We start from the raw sequence: 22678 nt of genomic DNA on the forward strand, positions 1-22678 counted from the left end.
GGGCATAAAGAGGAAGTGTCTGTGAGAGACGAGGTTAAAAAAAATCAGCATTAGAAACTCCAGCCTACAGCAGCTACAGCATGCCTTTCAAAAGGAAAAAGAAGGTAGGTACTCACATTCTTGACACAGCTCTGCACACCGGTAAAACTTTGCTTTAAACTAAAGATTCAGGCAAACATATTTAAATTGACTTTATTTTACAAAAAATCAGTAAATACAAACAAAAATGGAATCTAAAGAAGTTAAAAACAAGGAGAAATTCCATCCACAAGCAAAAATTGGATTTCAGCGGTCCTGAAGGTCGATTCAGTAGAACTAGAAAACAAAACAGACGCGTGTGTCAGATTCTGCAACTCAAAACACAAATGGATGGTTTAGAGAGTTTAAAACTGGATAATGTCTTAAAAGTTGTTTTGCGTACCTGCCCATCACTGGACCAGCCTGTAGGTGATGTACCTGCCAGCAGTTTCACTGGGTCGGATGATTTTCACAACCTGTAAAATTCACAAAAATAGCTTCCATTTGTTTTTTTCTTTCTTTTCTGTTTCCATAACACTGCTGATGGTGTTTTGCATTTGTCAAAACATTTATTCAAATCACACAACTGTACAGCTCATAAAAGTTCCAGTAAACAGAGAGCTCATTTTGAAGTGAATCATTTTGAAGTGAATCGTGGCTGATAGTGAGGACATTTGTGGTGTGCACTGTTGGTCTGCACCCGTGAGAAAAACATGTTTACAGAACCAACTGGACTTTTTGTGCAGTTCTTTAAATGTCAAATCTGCTTTCAGGTGAAGGCACTTCTTATTTTATGGTTTTATCTTTCTACCTCTGTGGGAGTTTGCATGTTTGGATTTGCCTGTCACCTTGCTGGAGTTTCCCCACTCAGAGATGTTACAGATTATTTCTACTCATATTTAATGCATTGTGCTTGTCTGTCTTCGCTGCATGTTTACCGTACCTGTCCTCTCTTCAATCCAAAGTAGCGAGCCACGGGGTCTCCGGCCTGTATCCTTGGTAACTGGCTTTCCTTTAACTTGCTAAATTAAAAGGTGTTAAGGAGAACAAAGGCACAAACGGAAAACAAAGCATAAAACCTCTCGGCATACTGCAACACACACTGCAGAGGTGGAACGACCAGGATACTATCTGGCTAGAAGTTCAGTCACTTCCTCTTTTGTCATGACGATGTGCTCAGGAACAAGCTGAAAGTCAAAGACAGGATGCAGAATTGAACCCGCTGTTTTTAGTTTATGTTAAAAACTAAACTAAAATAACTCATTGTTGTTCACCTCATGCTCTGTGATGTTAATAAGCAGTTCCTGCTGTAGAAACTGCTCCAGTATGTACTTGGGTGCCATGTCCACTAGAGACTGCAACAAATATCAATAAACTGATTTAGAAAAACATCCAGGAAAGAGTCACTTTTCCAAACCTTCTCACGCGAAGCGTTGCATGAGTGTGAAAGTTGTTCACCTGCTTGGCCGAGGGCGTCATGCCCATCTGAACCACAATGATGGCTCTAGTGATGTTCTCCTCCTGCATCCGCTGGCAGTACATCTTGATGGTCTTTATCCCCACTTTGGGTTCCTCTGGCAGGGACGACCAAACGTTGAACACGAATATTTTCATCCATCAGATCAAACACGTCTCAATTTCAAATAAAACAATAATATTTACTGTGCCTCATTTCTTTCTGTTCAAGTTAGAATTTGAATAACTTTGCATCTTTCTCTCAGGAAAAGACTAGAACTGTTTACACCTGATTGGGCAGTTTGACACATATGGAAAGGAAGTTTTCCTGCATCAATTCATGAATATTTGATAACTCTTTCAAAACGTAGTATTGCATATCTCAATTTCTGGTTCAAGTCTTCTTGAGATTTCTTGTCACTTGAAATATGTAAAGGATGAAACTTCAGTTTTATTTAGTTTTTATTTTTTTGTCAATTAGGCCGTTTCCTGGAATGTACCAAGCACTGACCTGCTGATTTCTACTTTTTTCCCCAAGCTAGAACATATAAAGGAAAAGACATGTTGTAGTTCTTCTAATCCCAAAAAATGAAGGAATTTCAAAATGATCATTTATTATTAAAATTATTATTATTATGCTGGCAAAAGCCATTATGAATTTATAACTAGAGGGTTACAAATTAACATTGTGTGTTTGTGCTGATACTGGGAAGCAAATATAATCAAAAGATATCAGTGATAGTTCCTTCTTTGACAACTCATAAATATAAAAATGATGTACAAAAAGTAGACTGAAAGTAAGAAGTAAAATAATATTTAATACAAAGCTTCAAAGGAATTTAAGATAAATTTTTTTGCTCAAAATTTCTTCAATAAAACACAAAAATTCAGAATGCTTCAAAGTAAATCAAATACTTTGCACACTGCCGTTTAAAGACTGAACTGTAAACGCAAAATCTTACCAGGAAAGAAAACAAACATCTGGTCTGTGGGATCATCATTATGTGCCACCAGCACTGTAAGGTCTGTACGTCTGGGTCGACCTTCGCTGGGTTTGTCTCCGAACTGACTCTTGAACTCCTCCAGAGTCTGATCCAACTCGTCTTGCGTCACCAAATAGCCTCTGTCGTGGCAGAGCTGTGGGAGAATCAGAAGCAACGTTGGTTTATTTATTCAGAGCAAGTTTGTCCTGTCTGACAGTCCGATCATATAGACTTTATCCATCACTGGCTCTTACTTTTAGTATAAGCTTATATTCAAATAATGATAGTTAGTTAGAGGAGTCCAGAAACCTTACAGCGAGAATATTTACCTCCAACCGTATCGTTACTCATTTTATTGGGTTTTATTTTATTAGGTTGCTACTTCCACTGAAAATGCTAAATGTCAACAAGAGTTTAAAACTCGATGAAACCCCAGGATTTCCAACACCACAAAGAAGAGCTCGTTATTGAAACAAGCGACTCGCCAAGCTAACATGCTAAGGAAGATAACTTTCAAATCTAACGCACCTGCATGATGGTTTTGCGGATTTTCCACAGCCTGTAAGTTTCCTCCTCGTCATCCATATCGCCTTAAATAACCCAGGTGAAAAAAATGTACAAAAATATGGAGTTTTTTTTAATGGATAAGACCGTTTTGATCCTCGTCTTAGACAAGGCGACACACGCTTTCGTTTACCAACGCAGGGTAATGACGTCACGTGCTGCGAGACAGTGCGTCTGCCATATTGTGAGGGGCAGCTTCGTATTAGTTACCCACCGGAAACAGTGTCTTGTTTTGTTTTCTTTTATATGCGGATGTTTTTCCTGGTTAAAAGGCTCACAGAAGTTCACGTTCAAGTAATTTTATATTTATCTTGTGCTTGTAATACAGAAAACTCTTATGCAGCTCCACAATACACTTTTGTTCAGTTCAGTTTTAGTTATAATCAGGGTCATGGTCTTTGCCATAATATGGCATTAATAATAATGATTATTATTGCAATGTTGTTGCGAATAAATATTGAAATAATACGTAATAACAATAATAACAATAATAATAATAATAATAATAATAATAATAATAATAATAATTCACAGTTTGCTCCGCCCTCTGCAGCTCTTTCACAACATGTCGCTCAGCAGGGCGGAGTCACGGTCAGCTGGTGTGGAGATGGACCCCGTATTTTTACAAAGCTGTCCAAAATGAGGCCGTTATATGTTATTTTTGCAGTAGGGACTCTGGCGAGCAGTGGGTCGCTGCTGGCGCTGATACTGTACTTTGTTTTATCCACGACGGTAATGTAAAAAACCCTGATACGTGACGTGTTTCGTGTGACGCGAGAACCTCCGCAGCTGTAACACCATATTTCTGTTAGCTTGTTTTTCTTACTGTCATCATGCTGCGAGCCCTTGATTAGCATTCCAGGGCTCTCTGGTTGGTTTTACCCCTGCACAGTTTATAACCTGTACTGCTCCTCCCTATAAACAGTTTGCACAGACTGTGTACTTTGTTGTGGACAAATATTCAAAGTACTGTGACTGGATTGTACTTCATGACACTCAAGTCAATGTCCCTCTTGCCCTCTGGGTCATGTCACCTGCTGATAACCTCATCATTTATAAACACAGCTGCATGTGCCCTTTGGTCATGTTGCGTAACTGAATCACAGCGTAAAAATATTCATACCCTTTGTTTTCACATTCCAACCATAAATTTTAAATGTTTTATCGCAGTTATATTTGATGGAATAAATTGGAATTGGAATGAAAACAGGTTTTTCAAAGTCTTTTAAAAAATATAACAGTATAACATTTCCAGTTGTGTGCGTTTTTCTGTATTAGTAAATTACTGTTATGAAAAGGGTGAATATTACACAAACTTGCTTAAACATGATGTAAGAAAAATCCTTCTAAATCTTTTGAACATGTTTCCAAATCGAGATAACTTTGCTTTTTATTGAATAATGTTTTTCTTGGTACTCACACTGCAGATTTCCCACATCAGCTTGTATAACGCTGCTTTAAAACGTCTTGAAACACACACTCTTTTGTTGTCTAGGATTACGATTTGGTTGCTTTTAAGCTCTGGCACTCAGATGAACTTCTTCAACCTGCGTGTGTTCCCCAAACTTGACTGGTTTCCAGTTTGATTTTTTAATTAAATCGCATTACACAAACAGTCTGAGTGTGTTTGCTCTGAGCACCGCTCTTTGCCCCCGGGGGCCGCACGCAGCTCAGTTTTGCCCAAGATTATCAAAAGACTTTGAACTATGGACTACAGGACACGTGCCCATCTGATCTGGATTTATTTGTTTAGAACCAAGGAGTCACAGCTTGTCATTTCTGTAAATCTGCGCCCACCCCGTGGTAGATTGTGAACAACCTGGTGTGTGCTCTGTCTGTCAGTCTGAGGCTGTAAGCTTTAGTCACAGATCGCGAGGCGTTGGGAGCTGATTGTTCTCTCTGTCTTCAGAGGAACAAAGTAAGAGGCAGTCATGCGCCTGATAGGGTGCACAGTGCTGCTCTCTGTCCTGCTGCAGGCGCTGGTAAGACGGAATCAAATCAGGGCTTAAATGGTGGATCTTACTCTCATTTTTTATTCATAACTTTGTTATTTTTTTCAGTATTTGTATCCCTTTTTATACATAGTTCGAAGTAGAAATGCTGACGTGTTTTTTATATAATTTTAACCCCTTTTTTCCAACAGTCTACCCCAAACGAGGATTGGCAGAGAGCGACGTCCATTTATGAATTTAACGCAACAGACATTGATGGGAATTTGGTGTCCCTCGAGAAGTACAGGTAAGTCTGCTTGTGTTCATTTCTCTTCTAATATGACAGCCACAGTATCTTTCTTTAATGTTTTTTTTTTTTGTGTGTGTGTCTTCAGAGGAAATGTTGTAATCATCACCAACGTTGCCTCTAAATGAGGTAAAACTCCTGTAAACTACTCTCAGTTTGCTAAGATGCACGCCAAGTACGCTGAGAGAGGTTTACGCATCCTTGCCTTCCCATCCAACCAGTTTGGGAACCAGGTACGTTTAAATTCACTTAAATTGTATTGTATTGATGCACAGCTGTACTGTGACCAAAGAAAAGTTTTTCATGCTAAAACGAATAGATTTTGATGACAGATTTTACAATCTACACGACCACAGACGTAGTTCCAGATATAAATGTTTTCAGTGCTGCCAGTGAGTAGATAAGGTTCTTATGAATGTGTTTGTTTTGGATCTCTGCCTGTTAGTCAGCAGAATTATCCAGAAGCTGCCAGCTTTATGAAGCTCGGTGTAATATAAGAACGTAAATAGAGAAAGGTACCTTCAAGTCGGTGTAGGTTCAGGCCAAGAAAGAGGTCATTATAATATTTGTGTGACTCAGGACTGTTCTGTGGCAGACAGTACCGGTCAGCAACTTGCACACAGTCTTCATTAGCATCATTGTAGTTTATAGTTTGGGAATTAATAACTTTTTTTTTATGTGTTCTTTTTAAGAAAATCAGCACAAAATCAGCAGTGACTGGAAACATGACTTGGAAGCACCAGTTTCCATTTATATTTTTAAAACTAACTATCCGTTTGCCTTCTGGTTTTTACCTGCAGGAGCCGGGTAACGAGACTCAGATCAAGCAGTTCGCCCAGGGTTACGATGCTCAGTTTGACATGTTCAGTAAGATCGAAGTGAACGGTGAGAACGCTCACCCACTGTGGAAGTGGATGAAGGAGCAGCCCAATGGGAAGGGGACCTTCGGAAAGTACGTTGATAAAAAAAAAAAACTTCAGTAAGACACTAGTCTGTAAAAGTTGGATACCAGTTAACCACAGCTGCAGATGACCATGTTTCATAAAATCAACTTTAGTGCCAGGGATTTATTTAAGCTGAAATGAAGGTCAATCAAATGAAAAATGATTTTTCTGACATGCCTGTTTTTTCAATCCTGCAGTAGCATCAAGTGGAACTTCACTAAGGTAATCCCAACTAATAGTTTAGATTGTTTGACCTTGTCTTCTCTTTTTTTCTAAATTAATAAGAAAACTACTCTACTACTTAATTGTTCGGTGTGTTTTTTTTAAAGCTCATGCTAAGTTAGTTTGTGTTTTTTTGTTTTTTTTTCTGTACCTAGTTTCTGATCAACAGGGAGGGGCAGGTGGTGAAAAGATACGGACCCCTGGACGATCCAAGCGTACGTACAAAATCCTTCCCTCTGTTACTGAATTGATCTGAGCTGTGTCAGACTTGCAGGAACCTTGATCAAACTTCCCTGTAAATCAACTTGTGTTAAGTGGGAAACAATGAACAAACTAACTTAATTTCTGTGTCATTATTCATAGGAACTGGAACATTTCCAGATGACATTTTACTCTTTCTTTGTTTCCAGGTGGTGGAGAAGGATCTTCCCAAATACCTTTAATACACCCCAATCATTCCTGGACTACTGATGCCATGCTTATCATATTACATCTCCAATGCTTCCTTTTGTGTCTTTGCCTCTCCAAGAACCGATTCATATGGTTAAGGTCCGTCCCAGACCAGTGACGGTCTGTCCCAAAATCCGCATCGTGGACAGGACAGACCTGATGAAAACGGCGTGCCAACCTACTGGAAGGATCTCAAAACTGATATGAATCTGGTTCTCTGGAGAGAAGGAGACGGGGTTTCCTGTGCACATCAATAATTCTCTTAATCTACACAAAGTGATGCCTTTTTTTTTTCTTAATAAATTTGCTCAGATCCAAATTGTAGTTTTTGTCTGGTCTGTGAAATTTCTCGTTAGTGTTGCTTTTGTCACAACCGGCCAGAGATTAAAAGGGGCCCAAGGCAGAATTTTATTGGGGGCCTTATTTAATGCGGATGCTATCACCAGCATACTAACATTTTTATAGGGCTTAATTGATTACAAATTCTGCAGATAAAACATGCCAACTGTGTTTAGTTGACATTATTTATTAAATAACTATCACTGAATGATGGCCATAGATGGCTCTTGGAATAGGCAATATTGGCAGTTGCTCAGGACGCCAACTTCTGGCGGGGGCGCTGCCGCAAGAACTAAAAACTGAACCCTTCCAAGAAATAAAAATAAATAAATAACAGCAAGAAAATGTTGGCCGACTGTCTCTGTAGTAAAAAATAAAAATTCAAACATATGTGAAACAAATGAACACATAACTGAACTGCTTCACTGATAAGGAAATATTTACATTTCTCCAGTTTCTTAAGGTTTTTTTTTGTGTGTATCTTATGATTATAGTTTGGAAAAGATGCTAACTTTTCTAATATTTTCCTTAAGCTACAATTTAGCTAAATAGTGCTGGCATATTGTCTCTTTATAGACTGAAGTTGGCATTGAGTTTGCAGCTTCTGTAAGAACAGTCTCACCTATTTATCTTTGGAATTGAATTAATGAAATGAATCAGACCAGCTTTGTGTCACATTCCTGCCTAAAACTTCTGAACAATAATCTACCAGTTTAGCACGTGTTGGACAGTATTTCCTCTCTGAACAGGCCAAATGAAAACAATTCTAGGTCAAAAGTAAATTAATAATTGCTTTTAAAAAGCTCATAAATAAATGTTTTTGCTCCAGATCAGGCCCCGTATGTTTCTTAGTTTACTTACAGCTGGGTTCTGGCTTTCTGTGAATAAATGGTTAAAGGGGTGCCAGTTGAATGAGGAGAGGGAAGAGTTTAAAACTGCTTGACTATATTTTAGAAAACAGTTCATAGATTTTTAGAGCCTCGGAAGGATACAAATATATGAAACAGAAATCTTTGTGGGCATAACTTCTGTATCTAGAAGCCATACATTTCCCATTTTGAATCTAGTGATTTGCAACATGTAAAAAACGTACATGTAGAATGCAGTGTAAGGTGTGTGTTTTTGTTGCTGTCACCCTTGGTTTGGAGGGTGATAGCAACATTTTTATAATCTATTTAATTCCACAATTTGACCAATGAGAATATCATCTGTGAAAGACTGTGCCATCCCAATTGTACTATACTGTTATTGATAATTGATATTGATAATGTGAGGAGCTGCAGCTCTTTGAGATTTCCCAAATCTTAATCTGGAAAAACTGCTAAAAACTGTGCAGGTAAGAATTGCATGAGTCTGTGTGTGTATGTTTGAGCTGTGCATAGTTCCTTTAAAAAATATTAGTAGTAGTAATAATAATTTATTATCCATTTACTTACAGAAAATTTAAGGATGGGTTTTGATGAAGTAGTTGGGGGGGAAAAAAAACCCTTCATATGTTTACTTGAGTTATTAGAATCACTTTACTTTAATCCATAGTGCAGTTTTCTGACGGTCTTTTTATAAAAGTATTCAAGAATTAATAAAGTTAAAGATGCCACTGCTGACTCCAGGATTCACAACAAGAGACGCACATTGAAAATGTCCAAGTCTTCAGAGGTTCTGGCTGCAGTTCCCCCACATGCCTGCAGATGGAGCCAGAGCTTCCTTTACCAACACCAACCAGGCACCAGCAGCGGGAGCTGCTCAGTAGGCAGCAGCAAGTGCAGCCAAGACGAGCGGGCTCTGCGCTGCTTCGTGAGGGAACACCGCACTGATGAGGGGACCGTCGCTGAGAACCGTCTCACATTGCTCCCGGTGATTAACCGTGACACATCCACCAACGCGTCGTTCCGCCTTCCGCCGGGACTTCACCGCCGCTGAGAAGAGGTCTGTCTTTCGGAGGACGCGCTTGTTTTCTTTTTCCTCCGGGAGGCTGAATGGAAGCAGCAGCCGAGGGAGCGGTCGGACTGTCGGAGGCCGGGGAAGGGAGCCCTCTATCCGGGGCCATGGCATCCGATGATGGGGAGACGGTTGTGGGAGTCAGTTACGGGATGGACGCCGCAGACATGGGTATTTTTTTATCACGTATTCATTAACCTCCATTCCTCTTTAATGTTCGCTTATTTTCCTCCTTATTATTATTTGTTAGATTTTCTCTTTCTGCTGCTGTGAGCAGAAAGTCCCGACTCATCTCTGCTAGCCTCAGGAACTGGAAAGCTAAGCTAGTAGCTTGGTAATGGGTGAGGAGGGCAGGTGAAGTTATGAACATGCAGTTCTTGGCACTGGGCAGCGTGTTGTGTGCGTGTCCTGAGCGGCTAGAAACACCACAAACCACGGACAAGATTAGACAAGCAAATGGGCGTTATTATATATGTATGAGCTGATAAATGTACTAGTAAGCTGGGGGAAATAAAAAAAATAGACAGAGGCGTTGCTAGTGTAACAGGTGGCATCAATGAGTCTCAGAAGTCGTTCAGGTGGGTCTCAACCAGATATTTTTTTTTTTTTTTCTGGGGGAAGAAGGGAAAACAAATGAACAACCTCCTCAACTCCTTCTCCCTGCACTCCGACTCTAAAAATGTGGAAATAAAAACAATGTTCAACCGGGCTGTGCTGGACTAGCACCGGTCGTTCGCGCCAAAATAAAAAGGAAATTATAATAAAACTGTTTATGAAAAAAACCACAATGACGGTCAAAACTGCAAAATAACACACTAACAAACAATAATAAACAACATATGGTAAAGACCTCAACAAGAACAACATGCATACAGAAAAACAAACATATCTCAGCAGCTAACTTTCCTCTGACTTACCCACAGCAGCGCAGAACAACGCTCTGAGGGAAAAGGGGGGCAGAGGAGCTACGAGGGCTGGGATAGACTACGGAAGCCCAGGAAACACAAACGAGGCGGAGAGCAGAAGGGCGACCCCCGCAGGCAAAAACAACGAAATAAATAAAAATAACTGAATAAGATAAAATTCACAAATTCACAATATAAAATGAATAACAAATAATAATTTACAAAGAAACACATTTGTAACTCTGTTACACTAGGATATTAGACCACCTCTCTAACAGGGACAGCATGTTTCGTTCTGGTGCTTCTTGTTAATTAGAAATATAAAGAAGATTTTTTTTGTTTTTTAAAAACATGAACTGTAAAAACCATTGCATTCAAAACAAACCAAATTTGTGTTATTTTTACAGATTCGCTTCAGGGTGAAATGTGCCCTGCTTTGATTTAACACAACAGGTTTGGGTTTGAATTTGAGCCATGGGGTTAGGTTTTCAACCCAAAAGACTGATGAAGCAAAATTCATACATTTTATCCACCCTTTTTTTGGACATCTTGCAGGATTGCTGGTGGATGGTGCCTATACTGAGGCAAGATGCAGTCTGAACAGGGCAACACAGACACAATCTCACACTTAAGGACAAGCTGTGTTCAATTGGTCTCATAAGTTAGAGCGTCTCAGGTGCGAGTTGGAAAACATTCTAACCTTCCCAGCTGGAATTCCGACTTGAGGAGGTGTTGCTGTTTTCCTGACATCTGAGTATGAAGTGAAAGGTGACAAATTATGTTTTTGCATGGTGGAAGGAGGCCAGAGTACCCATAAAGAACCAATGTATACACAAGGAGATCATGCAAACCTCACACCGAAAGTCCTGGATCGTCTTTCAGTGAGGCAACAGTTGTGGACAATTGCGCCACCCTCCCTGAAAATGGATAATTTTCATGTTTATTATACCCCAACAAAAAAGAAAGTGAGCTGTGTTGTTGTGTAATGTCACAACATAAACCCAAGATTTTGGTGAAAGAACCCTCCCTCCCCAGCAGTTTGTACATTATAAAATATAATGGGTTTATTGGGGGTTAAGATTTTATGCTTACTTCAGCTAATGTACACTTTACAGGTATACTGTAAAAAATGTATTTTAGAAGGGGTTTGCTCACGACCGGCAGCTAGAAACACTCAAGAAAAAACAACAAACGGCTGCTCACGGTAGCAAAGGCAGCTCCTTGAAGAAGAAAACCAAATGTAATCATTAATTAAATGTAAGCTGTGACTTTACTATCCACCATAATTCCTGCATATTGTTCTTCAACTTCTGTAATCCTCCTCTTTGACGCTCACAAAATTAAAATGTTTGTTTCATTTTGGGGTTTATGCTTACAAAAAAACTCAGCTGCTACAGGTTTATCAGCTTGCTGTATAACCTTCATATCTACTGATAAAGAAATTATTTTTTTTGTCACTATGGATCTTGTAGGGCCGCTCATTCCAAGTTGCACAGTCAAAGCGTATTCTTAGGCACTGCTCAGCGACAACTAAGCGGCAACTGCAGTGAAAATAAAATCAGCTACCCCCTGCAGGGGACCTCCACAGCACCCTCATAATGAGAACTGCCTGTGCTTGGTGATGAGATTTGGGGAAGAAATGCTTCTGCTGTAGGTTTCTGACTTCGTTTACATATTATGCATGTTTGTTAGGAGTCAGGTAAAATCATGAGGAGTCAGGTAAGATGAGGTCTGTTTGTGCTCAATTCAATGAACAAAAGCAAACGATGCATTTGTTTTGCTATGAGAAGACCAGATTTTAACTGAAGCTGTTATTGGGACTGCTGCCTTACTAGCAAACGGAGACCTGAAGTTTTGTTCTTAATAGCTGTGAAGATAAGAATCCTCGGTTTCTTGTAACTTCTAATTCGAAAGGAAGACGAATCAGTTTGTTGCTGTTGATGTTTGACCGCTCTTAGCAACAGAGTTGGAGGAGTTAATTTGAAATGGTTTGTTTCCTGAGTTGCACAAGGCGAAGTCCTTACATTTTCCGTGAGGCTGAGGTGGGAAGTATTCCCGAAGTTTCGTCTTGACATTGTTTATTCACCCGGAAGCCATCTTGGATGTCTGAGGTCTATCTGAAGTATCTGAAATAAACTGTCACCCTCTGGATGAAGAAAATTTGCCATAATGTTCAAAAATATCCAGAAACCACCAACAATCAAGCCAGCCACAAACTGGAAGTCGTTGAAATACCATTGTCACAATCTGCAACCAAGAAAATCCTGTTACAAAATTCAGACCCAAAAGCAATGGTGAAGTTTGAAGCCGATAATCATCCAAATAGGTTCTGGTAGAAGGTTTTGTGCTCAGAGGATTGCGCTATTGGGGCCAGATTCTCAAAGTATGTTCACAAGAGTCAAAGTGAGGGTTAGGGTTTTTGAAACCTAAGAAAACACTGTCCCAGCTGTCAGGCATGGTGGCGGTAGAATCATTCTGTGGGTGTGTTTAGCTGTCAGTGCCCTCTTTGATGTTTGCCTGGTAAAAACAAGCCCCATATTTTACGGTTTGCTTCGTACAGAGGATCTGAACCTTCGGCTATTGAGAAACAATTACTTGCTAGAGGCGTGGACTCTGTTGAAGTTTGAAAAAATTGGATCTGATTTTCCCTAATTGCTAACATTAGGCCATGACGTATGTAGTGCGCTAGCTAATTCGACCGCGAAGGAAGCTTCGCTATTAAGCCTAGACAGGATTACATGCACTGTAAACAACCTTATCGCACTGTGAAGAGATAAATGCCAACCCGAATGATATCTAATAAAATATCTTAAATGTTCCTCTTGCTTTGACTTTAATTTTTCAATATTTGGACGCGTGGCCAACACGGACTAAATTCGTTCACTTGTTCTGTTGTCATTGCCGAACTACAGTCAGGCTGCAATTCTAAAACAGTGAATAATCTATCATTCACAACTCCTCCTTGTCTTTGCTGATTGGCCCGGTTGAAGTTCAGCCAGTGAAAGGGAGCTCAGTTGGAGAAATCTCAGACGGAGCCCAGAAGGGAGAAGAGAATTGAGTGGAATTGCGTAGGAAGGCAATGGCCGGGCTAATTTTATATGCTAAGGGCCTGATTACTCTCATTAGTGGAAGTCAGTATTGACAAATGTAGATCAAAAATTCTTGCTGTTATTTCAGTTCTCAGAGGTGATTCTGTGGAAATACTGTATACCGAGACTTTCTGGACTTTGAATTAACTCCACACATCATCCTGACTCTAGTAAGATCTTGGTGACTCACAAAGTTTAAATATTTCAATATTCCAAAGATTGGAAATTAAATATTTTAGAAAACATTGTGGATGACTGCGTTAGATTTTTTTTTTAGGTGTCAACATCAAGAGGTTTCGTCTCTTATTTCTGGAGCTGTAGTTGGATAAAAACATCCTTTAGCCCCAGGTAGCATCTTAACTTCTCCATTGCTGTTCTTGTCTGTCTTATTAGTGAGAGGAGGAATTGATATCCAAGCATTTTGTTATCTTCTTATGTATTGAAGTATGATTTTATTGTTAATATGTAGCTATTGAGATAGGGCCATGTAAGGAAGGGGTCGTTGGTCCAAATCTACCTTTGTGGGTAGAATATGCGAATACTACCCTGTAGGTTGTTGTTTTTTCAGGTTCTCCTGCTTCATTATAAAGTACAAAAACCTACATGTTGTGTTAAGTGGTGTCCTTAAACATGAGAGCGTTTGTGTGTGCTTGTTTGTGCTGTTGGCGCTGTGATAGACTACTAAGCCATTCACTAGTGGATGGTTGCCAGACTTCATTTGACCCAAAACAAATAAAATAAACATTAGTGTCGTGAACATCGTTTACCACTCTGAGTTATTTAATGAATAGATCGTTCAATACTTTATGAAGATCATTTTTGGCAGTGATAGATATTTTGTCTATAGGACAGCCTTTGGCTTGGCTGAACTTTGGCTGAACATTAGTAGAGTCTAAACTTTTTGTCACATGTGCCAAAAACATCAACTCAAAAGGACTCATGTAAAAAAAAAATTTTTTTAACTAAAACCTTTTTAACTGTGCCACAGTAAGCTAAAAATTCATTTTTTTTCAATATTTTAACAAAATGAAAAAGTTTGATGTTTTGTCAAAAAGAGATGTGAACATTTCTACGTCATTTAAATAAAGACATTGAGTTTACAAATTCTATTCACCTCTGCTGAAGAAAATACTAAAATCTTTAGTCTAATCTCAACTATAAGAGTAAAAGTTGGATAGACTTTTACTCTATCCAAAAGGTGTATCCAGTAGCTTTTTGGACCATCTGACCATATTGTTTTTAACATAGCCTTTGACCCTGTCAACCTAGTAACGCAGTAGAGACAATTTTAATACATCAATATGTTGTCCAATATCCTTGTAGTAATCCTCAAAAAGGCTACTAGCGCAGTATTTTTTTTTAAAGTTACCCTACAAAGTGTTAAGCTGAACTTATATACAGGTTTATACTGTACATGTGTGCAATGTTGTTTAATATTACAGCTCATCATGATACTTGGTTCATTTCAGGGCATGAAATTGGGACCAAGGGATTACTATGGTTTTGTGAGTTAAACTTGCAGAAATATGGTGAGGCAGCAACTCTTGACAGGAAGCAGACAGCTTGATGGTTCCTGACTAGCCTGGTAAAAACCAGCACCTTGTTCTACGCTTCACTTCGTACAAAGGGTTCGGATCCTCGGCAACTGAGATACGATTGCTTGCTGGAGGTCTGGATTCTGTTGAAGTCTTAAATTTCTACCAGTCACTAACATTTGGACGTGACGTATGTAATGTAGCAGTTCAATGCTAACCCTTAACAACCACCTCTCACTCCAAGGGGAGAAATGAACGAGATGGCTGTTAAATTTAATGACTTTGTTCACTTCCTCTGCTGCCGTTGCCAAACTAGAGGCAGACTACAATTTTGATGCAGCCAGCGCAGAAAATCAACGTCATCGTTCACAGCTTCTCCCCCTGTTCGCTGATTGGCCCGGTTGACATTTTACTGGAGAAATCAAACTCAGTGGGAGAAATCACTGGAGGGAGATGAGAATTGAGCGGAGTTGCGTGGGAAGCCAATTCTGCTTCCTACGCTTCTGATTGGTGGCTCGTCCCCCACCAATCAGAATCCACAAAATTCAAGCAGTAAATGCGTCACATATAGTCACTATCAAGTGAGGACAACAATCCACAATATGGATGCAAGTGAGAAAGACTCACAGTTGGCTATTTTCTGTGACGTGATTAAGTCAAAAGAAGCACAGAGATTTTAAAAGGCATTTAAGAGAAAACTACATTTTCCACAACACGTCTGTTGTAGGTACGTCTGCAGCTCATTCAGGTGGAGAAAGAGCGAGTACGGAAACATTACTCTGTTTTATTCCTTTGAGCTCCCAACCTCTGTCTGTCATGAAACATGCTGGGCTTTGAAATCGGTTCGGTAGAAAGGAACGGGAGTTTTCATAGCCAAGGCTCTTCTTGCGTTTTACTGGATTATCAAAGCCGTTACTGTTCGCACATGACGGCGCTCAACATGAGCATTTGGTTAACATCAGGTCCTTCTAATGTGTAATTATGACTTTGCTCTGAACGTGTGAATGCAGCAGTGAGTAAGAGTCGCAGCTGGCTGTTTAAAAAGCTGCCAGAGTATTTAGACCTCCTCTAAGGCTTCTCCTCCTCAGGTGGTTGTAATTTGTCCCTTTTGTGTTCTGCCAGCGTGACAGCATGAACACCTCTGATCTCACCAACCCCACTGACAGGTTCACCTCCTCTCACCTTCAGCCTTATAAACTCTCCTCTCTTTTACTCCCTGCATCTTGTCCACCTCCTCCTCGGTGAGCGATTCCCTAAACTCTGCCTCTTACTTCTCACCGTCAGTCTCCCGACCTCCCTTGTATGTTTTTTTTTTTTTCTGTTTGCCTCCTTAGCCTTGGTCTGTCAGAACTGCTGACAGATGCACAAAGATGCCTCCTGTGGAATTCAACATCCATCTGCTCTCCCCCCCTTCCCTTTCCTCCGTCGGCAAGGTCTTGGTGCGCACTCCTTGTCGTCTCCGAGACTACACTCACCAGGATCAATTTGCATCCAAGTGGCTCATTCCAAGGAGCATGCACTAGGAGTTTTGGCCATATGCCAGGGCATGTGACGTCAGAATATTTGACGTACACGATGACGCGGTTCCTTTACATTTTGTGCGCTCTGTTTTTCCCTGTAAGTGGGGGATGTGTGCTGCAGACAGGAACCAAAGAGAGGCGAGCCAGTAGGAGCCACACTTGACCCTTTTCAGCTTATGATGCACATTGATCCGATGCGAAAAGAGGATTAAAAATCAGAAAGAAGAAGAAGTGAATAAAACTAGCTGTATTAATGTCTGTTAAGGGGACTTTGCAGCTTTGAAACCCCCCGGCTCCGGCTCAGTTTCACTCATAGATGGCTGCACTGTCACGACTTCCCTCGAGGGGAAAGACAGTGAAGGCCTGCTGTTTTCAATTAGAATAGTTACTTGCCCACTGTGCAGGCTATCATTATTTCATAAGAAGCACCTGGAGCACGAGAGCGTTCACACAGCAGCACAAAGACCGTTGTTTTATCTGAACAGCCCACAGAAAATTCAAAGTAATTATGTACGTGTTGCCTGCTCACAACCTCACTTGGTCATGCTCGTGTTTTTCAGCCCTTAGTTAGACATTGAACTGTACTTCGTACCTCATGTCTCAGCCACTTGGTGCCGAGTAAAGACAGGTTTGAGCTATGAGAGAGTATAAGTCTTTATCTCTGAAGAGCGTACATTGTTTGTACAACTTTTCCTTTTCATTTGTCTTTGGGGATGTAACTCTTGGCGGTTGGAGTCATTTCCATCGCAAAGTTGCAAAAATAAGTATGCAAGAAAAGTTTCAAAGATGAAAAGCGAGCACAAACAACGAGAGGTCAATTGCAATTTATCTAGGCTTTCTACTTTCAATATTTTTTGTTTGTCTTGCTCTAAAATAGATCTACTCTGCCTTTTGATCTGCATTTCTATCCAGTCTCATTAAGGTTCAGCTTCGCAAATTTGAAAAGGTTTCTGGTTTTATTAAAATTGCTTTGAAGTTTTTAACTCTTGCTCTTACAAGGATTATCTTTGACTTCTCAGCAACATACTAAAATGCATCACCGGTCGGCTAAACCGAACCTTCAGATGTTCACGGGAATCTTCAAATAAGTCTGCCTGTTTGGACTGTAGCTCTGCTGGCAGTGTTGAGGGCTCATAGAGAGAAAGATGCTGCGGGGGTTCATGTATATTTAATATGATCTGAGCAGTGACAGAAGATGTTCATTCATTAAACAGTGTGGGCCTAGTTGGCAAGTTTAGTCTTCTCGTATTTCGTTCGACGGTGCTGTGGATTGAGAGAAAAAAGCGGCACAAATTATTCTAGTTGTTCACGCTGTTAGTGGGAATATGATTCGTTTCCTTGGTCTCCGGTCCGCTTGGCATTCACATGTGCATTCCGAGACCGAGGTGTTCAGACAAACTAGAGTTTGCGCCTCACAAAACGAATCAGACTTTCCAGGCAAACAACCAAGAGTTCAATTGAAGCAGGACTAAACAGGACTGGTGTGAATGCACCCTAAAGCAAAGTTGAGTTATTGCATTGTGGTCTTCAGGCAGAAAATCAAACCTGACCAAATACACAATTTCAAAGGTCAGAGTTAAAAAAAACAAAAAAAAAACAGAATAATCTGTATCTGATGTGAATGCATCCTGCATTTTTTTCACCAAAGTATCCAACCTCTGTAATATCAGTTGTAATCTCTCTGGCCAAAAAACAATTTTGTGTCAGAAATCTGTTGTACAGTTTGCTAATATGTTCATTTCTTGCTGTTTGAAGCTTTATAAAGTTTAATCTGTTTGTCTTTTAACAAACCTGACTATCTCTTCCTAGAAATATGAACAAAAGTAGCTAGCTATTTGGTTGTAGCTGCAGAAAGGCCAGGAATTAGCAACCCTAGGAACACTTTCAAAGATTTATATAAATGTTCCTATCACACATTTTCAGCTAACCCCCACTTCTACGGGTATAAGGTTGTTGTGCCGCTTTATTGTACTTTTCCCTGCTGCTGAATTACCTCAGTATATATGATTATTGCTTTTCTCCAGTCAGTTTCTGTTTGTGGGCAGAGTTACAGCTAAATAAGCAGCAATAAACCAAGTTAATGGCTCAGTTATTTTGTATTTTTGCAAAAGTCTGGGGCTGCTGCTCTTGGCTTATCTCTGAGCATTCATCTTGACCTCCAGCAGATGCAGGAAGGATTTTCCCTCTTAAGCCACACTTACTGCAGCCTCACTCTGCACGGAGGCAGATAGAGCCAGGTTTCTTTCAAGTGGGGGAGTGGTAAATTCATGGAGTGCGTCTTGCTCGGCAGCCAATGTAGCGCTGCACAATAACAGGGAAACATGCTATTGCCATATCATCACGGCACAGTTATCTCTCGCTCTGCTCCTCTTTTTCATCACCGTATCCACACTTCTCTCCGTTGGCTTTCGCATCTTGTCAATAAAATTTATATCCAGAGCAGGGAGAGTCTGTCCAGTAACCCAAATATACCACCGGCATGCAGAGTGTGACCCTCGTGACCCTTAAAAGCACAGTAATTAACAAAATATCGCATTAGTAACTTCAAATACGGGCAGACTGATGTTGCAATGAACATTACAGATTGATAAGATGTACAGATCTAACTACCAAATACCTGAAAATACCCAAGACTGTAGATCATCTTCACTCTGTTCTCATCATGAAGCAAGAAAGAATTAAATCGATATTGGGACGAGAGCAGAGAAAGATCCAGAAGCTTGTGACCAAAGTGTGAAGCTGTTAATAATTTGATCAACAGTGTTGGGCTGTAACTAACAATTATTTTAGTAATCCATTAATCACATGAATCGATTGTCATTCTGCAAATTTTTCATTTAACAGCTTAATCCTTTTCTTACAATATTAGATATTCATTAAAAGATGCAATTAAACAAACAATGATGTTGCCTTCTAAATAAGAATAAATGATCAATTTATTGCCTGAAATGCATTCACACGATTTGTTTGTGAATGCTTGATCATTTGTAGCAAAGGACACATCTGCAGCTAATAAAAACTCACTTCTGACATCAACATGTGAAAGGCTCAGGCTCGACTGAACGTCAATACAGTGTAGGGCTGATCTGTGTTGACCGATGAACGATTGTGTAGCAAAAGATGCTTAAAAGGAGATTTTGTTTTTACAGAAATTGTACCAGGTGAAGATAAAACTGCCACTTGAAGAGTTCTGGATAAAGCATATTTACAGACAAGTTGTTTTTTTTATCTTAAATGAAAATGTTTTAGTTTAATTACTTATCTTAGCATGTTGTTCTTTCAGCAGTTGAGTTGGTTAGTGATTAATCGACTATTGGCCAACAATTATTTCAGTCACAATTAATCTGATTAATCGTTACAGCAGGTTGCGATTAGCAGATCTGGTTCTGCCTGCGTGGGACGCATGGCGCCAACACGAACCCGTATTGTTGTGCAGCTTTGTTCCTTCTGTAGTTAGAGCAGATTACTTTACTGAGTCACCACGGCTGGACAAGGTGCTGCTCTCATCATTAACAAAGGGCTGAGACTGACCAACCCTCTCTTTATTTCTATTATCAGTCTCTCTCTTCTCTCATATGTCCAAATAAGGGCCTCTTTCTCTTGGCTGACAGCTGTATTTTAAGGATCAGCGAGGATCAAGCTTGATTCTGACCCACAACCTCAGTAATGGACAACATAGTGAAATTACATAATTATGTGTGCCCTTACGTGTGTGTGAGTCGTTTTGCTGCTGACTGTTTTTAGTTTTGCTCAGAAAACCAGGCTGTTTATCGAGATGCATTAAGGGGACATCTGTGAGTCAGTAGTCCAGATGCGTTTGAATTATTATAGTGGGTGTTTTGGAAATAGATCAGTCTGAGTACCTATTTTCATTAGTTGTTGTATTTTTACAAACTGACCTACTCTTGGGAGGGCATCACATTCTCACAAACACACAGCTACACATCTGTAAAGCTTGAACACTTTTTTACATGTTGGCAAATTACAACTACACATTTTTTTTTCGCCAACCGACACAATGTAGTGCATAAAATGGAGGAAATAAAATACATTTATTGGAAAATGTTTTAATACCAGAACATTTGTAAAGTGAAGGCTGTTTTCAGACCCATTTACTTTACTCCTCCATACAACACAGGACATGTGCAGCTCTACAAAGACACGTCTGTTTAAACTAGAGATTTATTAACATTGATCAGAAAAGCAGCTAAAAGGCCGTATACTAACTAAGACTGGTAAAACGAAATCTGAAACAAGTCCTGTTTGCCTTTTGCTATTATGCATGTGGGGGAAACAAAGCGTTGTAGTTTGTATGATAAGTTCATACAAACTATTGCTGCTGCTGCTAGTCGAGTGGAGCTCTGCTTTTTATGAAGGTGGAGCTTTGTGTAAATATTCAAGGATCAAGGTTTCTCAAACATTTGTGAATAAATCAAAGTAACAGTCTAGGTGTGTTTTTGATGAGTGAATAACATTATAATGTGATATAAGACTTAAAAAAAGTCAGTTTTCCATAATCCTTCCACATTTCACATTTTGCTTCATTTTGATGAACCAAAGCTCTGAAGCATCACTGTCATCTGGTTCCCCACTAATAATTCATGTGTTAGAATGGTCCAGCTTGCGTAAATCATATTGAGAATCCTTAAAAACTCCTGAAAACTGTGGCGCACTGACGCATTACAGTGAACCACCTGCCTATTTGTGGTTGAGTATTTGCCAAAGCAGCTTGTCTCAAATTTCTCTGCCAATTGTAACTCTATTATTCCCCCAATTGTGATTTTTTTTTTTGTGAGCATATCTAAAATATTTCACAGAAAAGGCAGATAGGGAAGCTGAAAGACCTTGGCGTAATGCTACTTGATGGGTGTTTGAACGATTAAATCAGGTAGTTTTTGCATTTTTAGAAGGGGCCTCAAGTATTTTTTCATTACTTTTTAGATTTGAGCTATTCACTACTTAGCTATTTGCAAAGCTCCTGGAAACAATGGGTCATTTTCCCTCCACTTTACTATTGAGCACTGATTTGTGTTGGTCAGGTGGATACAATCTGAATATTATACAGTACGAATCGTGGATCTGACAAGACACCATATGAAAAAGTCAGGGACATGTAAACTCGCAAGGCACTATAATCAGCCTTGTCTGAACTGCCAGGTTTCTCTTTAATATACATCTCTCTCTGGTCTCCTTCAACTTAAATTTCCATTTCAAAGTCCAGTGAGCTTTCAAGCCTCTCCGAGGGGAAAAAAAAATTACACTTCGATTCCCACCTGGTCCATTAGTTTGTTCCACGGTGTGAAATTAATACGTAATCATGAGGGTTCCTTCACAACATCGGCGAAATTTCGTCTAGAGTCATTAGCTGCTGTCAGTAACAACCAAGGTAGTCACTTTAGCCACTTTCCACTCAATTTGTATGTGAAATTAGTTGGTGAAGAAGAGCAGTACAGAACAGTAGCAGCTGTAGTGTTTTATTTATTTATTTTTCATAAAACTTATGTTCGATTCGTCAGCAGCAGAGAAGTGTAAATTTTAGTGTTGGTAATGTGTTGAGGACTGACTTTGGGTCGCAGTTGTCCCAGTACTGGATGAAAAGAGTGCACTGCCCTGCACTTGCTTCCAGTTTCTTGTATTTATGGGTCCATGCATCATTTTCCCATGAGAAGCAGGAATTTGTGTCCCAAATTTTATTGCTATTCCTCAAATATGTATTGGGACTTTTCCGTCTTGAACACAGCAACAGACAAGCTGATTCACTGACCATTAACCCTAACATCATCATGAAGGGAAGAAAGCCTGAACTGACCTGGGACACTTGTAACAGGGCTTTCAGAGTCTCTTATATTTCTGTTTTCGTTAGTCTACTGTGTTTGCTTTGCATTAGTCACCATAGCTCCAATCCGAGTCTCTCTAAGGAATCAGTTTATAAGCCACTTACAGCCAGGAATTTTTATTATTACCATTATTATTAATTCTGCCTCTTTCTCTGTCACTATTCACTCTAATGGATGGGTTGGCATGGTTAAAGGATTTCTTTCCAACAGTCTGCTTTCTCTTATCCTTTTACTGTGTTGTATAAAATGAAGAATATGCACTGCTAATAATGGACCGGGGTGTTCTCACTGTCTGCTTGGACTAGTTTGTTCAATAAATCAAGCAAACATTGGGAATACTCATGAAGGGATTTTTAGAGGGACCAACTCAGTCCAAGTCATCACAAAGGATCTGGTTGCAGTAGTGCATATAAAGATGTTTTCAATCATTATTAAGAAGTTGTAGCTACTTTTCAACATGTAATTTTTTGGATTTACATTTAAATGCAAGAAAATAACTGATAAAATTGATACTCATGGTTTTATTTTGAAAAATGTCTTTCTCATTTCCTTTCACAAACTAACTTAATTGTAATTGTATTTTTTTTTAACTTGCTAAAGAAAAAATTTATCTTCTTTAAAAAATGTAGGTACAACAGAAA

The 22678-nt window shown here is 39.6% G+C and overlaps 3 protein-coding genes and 1 long non-coding RNA gene across 7 annotated transcripts in view; 2 read left to right on the plus strand and 2 right to left on the minus strand.

Moving 5' to 3' along the window:
- The first annotated feature begins 65 nt into the window (after window positions 1–65).
- Window positions 66–7198, plus strand: gpx4a (glutathione peroxidase 4a). 3 transcript variants are annotated; one of them, XM_028027533.1, is made up of 7 exons: window positions 66–104; window positions 5164–5258; window positions 5347–5491; window positions 6059–6210; window positions 6400–6424; window positions 6580–6639; window positions 6835–7198. In XM_028027533.1, exons 1-7 carry the CDS (start codon window positions 81–83, stop codon window positions 6865–6867), a joined length of 534 nt encoding a protein of 177 aa, XP_027883334.1. In that variant the 5' UTR covers window positions 66–80; the 3' UTR covers window positions 6868–7198. The 3 variants fall into 3 exon arrangements, with proteins under 3 accessions (XP_027883334.1, XP_027883332.1, XP_027883333.1); XM_028027531.1 differs by lacking the exon at window positions 66–104 and adding an exon at window positions 3573–3752; XM_028027532.1 differs by lacking the exon at window positions 66–104 and adding an exon at window positions 4788–5002.
- polr2eb (RNA polymerase II, I and III subunit E, b) lies at window positions 177–3180 on the minus strand. The gene is made up of 8 exons (XM_028027530.1): window positions 2985–3180; window positions 2436–2610; window positions 1477–1592; window positions 1293–1373; window positions 1147–1205; window positions 962–1040; window positions 422–494; window positions 177–315 (listed from the first exon to the last, which is right to left on the minus strand). Exons 1-7 carry the CDS (start codon window positions 3039–3041, stop codon window positions 429–431), a joined length of 633 nt encoding a protein of 210 aa, XP_027883331.1. The 5' UTR covers window positions 3042–3180; the 3' UTR covers window positions 177–315; window positions 422–428.
- A 1543-nt stretch (window positions 7199–8741) lies between the features above and the next one.
- pip5k1ca (phosphatidylinositol-4-phosphate 5-kinase, type I, gamma a) overlaps window positions 8742–22678 on the plus strand; it is a 50230-nt gene continuing 36293 nt past the window's right edge. Inside the window, exon 1 of one of the 2 annotated variants that reach the window (XM_028027579.1) lies at window positions 8742–9322. In XM_028027579.1, coding sequence (XP_027883380.1) covers window positions 9190–9322 — 133 coding nt within the window. In that variant the 5' untranslated portion in view covers window positions 8742–9189. The remainder of the gene's footprint in view (window positions 9323–22678) is intronic. The other variant, XM_028027580.1, reaches the window with a different exon arrangement.
- On the minus strand, window positions 9754–20205 carry LOC114150857 (uncharacterized). Its single transcript, XR_003596846.1, has 4 exons — window positions 20193–20205; window positions 15912–15917; window positions 10069–10091; window positions 9754–9824 (listed from the first exon to the last, which is right to left on the minus strand). It is a non-coding gene; the product is annotated as an uncharacterized LOC114150857 (long non-coding RNA).

This window comes from Xiphophorus couchianus, chromosome 9, assembly GCF_001444195.1.
Source record: "Xiphophorus couchianus chromosome 9, X_couchianus-1.0, whole genome shotgun sequence".
Taxonomy (NCBI): domain Eukaryota; kingdom Metazoa; phylum Chordata; class Actinopteri; order Cyprinodontiformes; family Poeciliidae; genus Xiphophorus; species Xiphophorus couchianus.